At 36.8% G+C, this 647-nt stretch overlaps 1 protein-coding gene across 1 annotated transcript in view; it reads left to right on the top strand.

The window, feature by feature from the left end:
• The window catches only part of LOC111831099 (ribonuclease TUDOR 1-like), a 6,072-nt gene that overhangs the window by 4,979 nt on the left and 446 nt on the right, over positions 1 to 647 (top strand). The window contains exons 7-8 of the mRNA XM_023784645.1: positions 205 to 312; positions 545 to 640. Coding sequence (XP_023640413.1) covers positions 205 to 312; positions 545 to 640 — 204 coding nt within the window. The remainder of the gene's footprint in view (positions 1 to 204; positions 313 to 544; positions 641 to 647) is intronic.

Raw genomic sequence — 647 nt, 5'->3', positions numbered from 1 at the left:
GAGGTCCTCTAACCTCAGCTCAGAGACTTGCTGCGTCTGCAACATCATCCATTGAAGTTACCTCTGATCCATTCGCAGCTGAAGCCAAGTACTTTACCGAGCAACGTGTTCTTAGCAGAGATGTAAGGGATTTTCTCAACAACTTCTCTCCTCTTTTTCTGTGTTTGGCATTTGGAAATTCTCAATTTGAGCTGGATATTGCAGGTTCGCATTGTTCTTGAAGGTGTTGACAAATTCAACAATCTGATTGGTTCAGTTCATTATTCTGATGGTGAAACAGTTAAAGACTTGGGTTTGGAGCTCGTTGAAAATGTATGTTCTCACATTAAGCAGTTATTTTATTTTCAACATGAATTGCATTTTAAGTCAATGGACTGATAACGATTTTTGCTCTATCATACTGGATAAGTGGTAGAAACTACTCTTTTGTTGATTCATATACAATTTTCTCCCTACTATTGCAAAGGTTGTTCCTTAAAGATAAATTTTGTTGACATCTAATGTAATTCAGTTGGTGACACTGGTTGCTATTATATCTTCTTAGGGTCTTGCTAAATTTGTTGAATGGAGTGCTAACATGATGGAGGATGAAGCTAAGAGAAAGTTAAAAGCTGCAGAACTTCAATGCAAGAAAGATAAGGTTAAAA

The sequence above is a fragment of the Capsella rubella genome, unplaced genomic scaffold, assembly GCF_000375325.1.
Source record: "Capsella rubella cultivar Monte Gargano unplaced genomic scaffold, Caprub1_0 scaffold_117, whole genome shotgun sequence".
NCBI classification, from domain to species: Eukaryota; Viridiplantae; Streptophyta; class Magnoliopsida; order Brassicales; family Brassicaceae; genus Capsella; species Capsella rubella.
The sequence above is the reverse complement of the archived record's forward strand: the minus strand, read 5'-3'. Positions and strand labels throughout refer to the sequence as shown.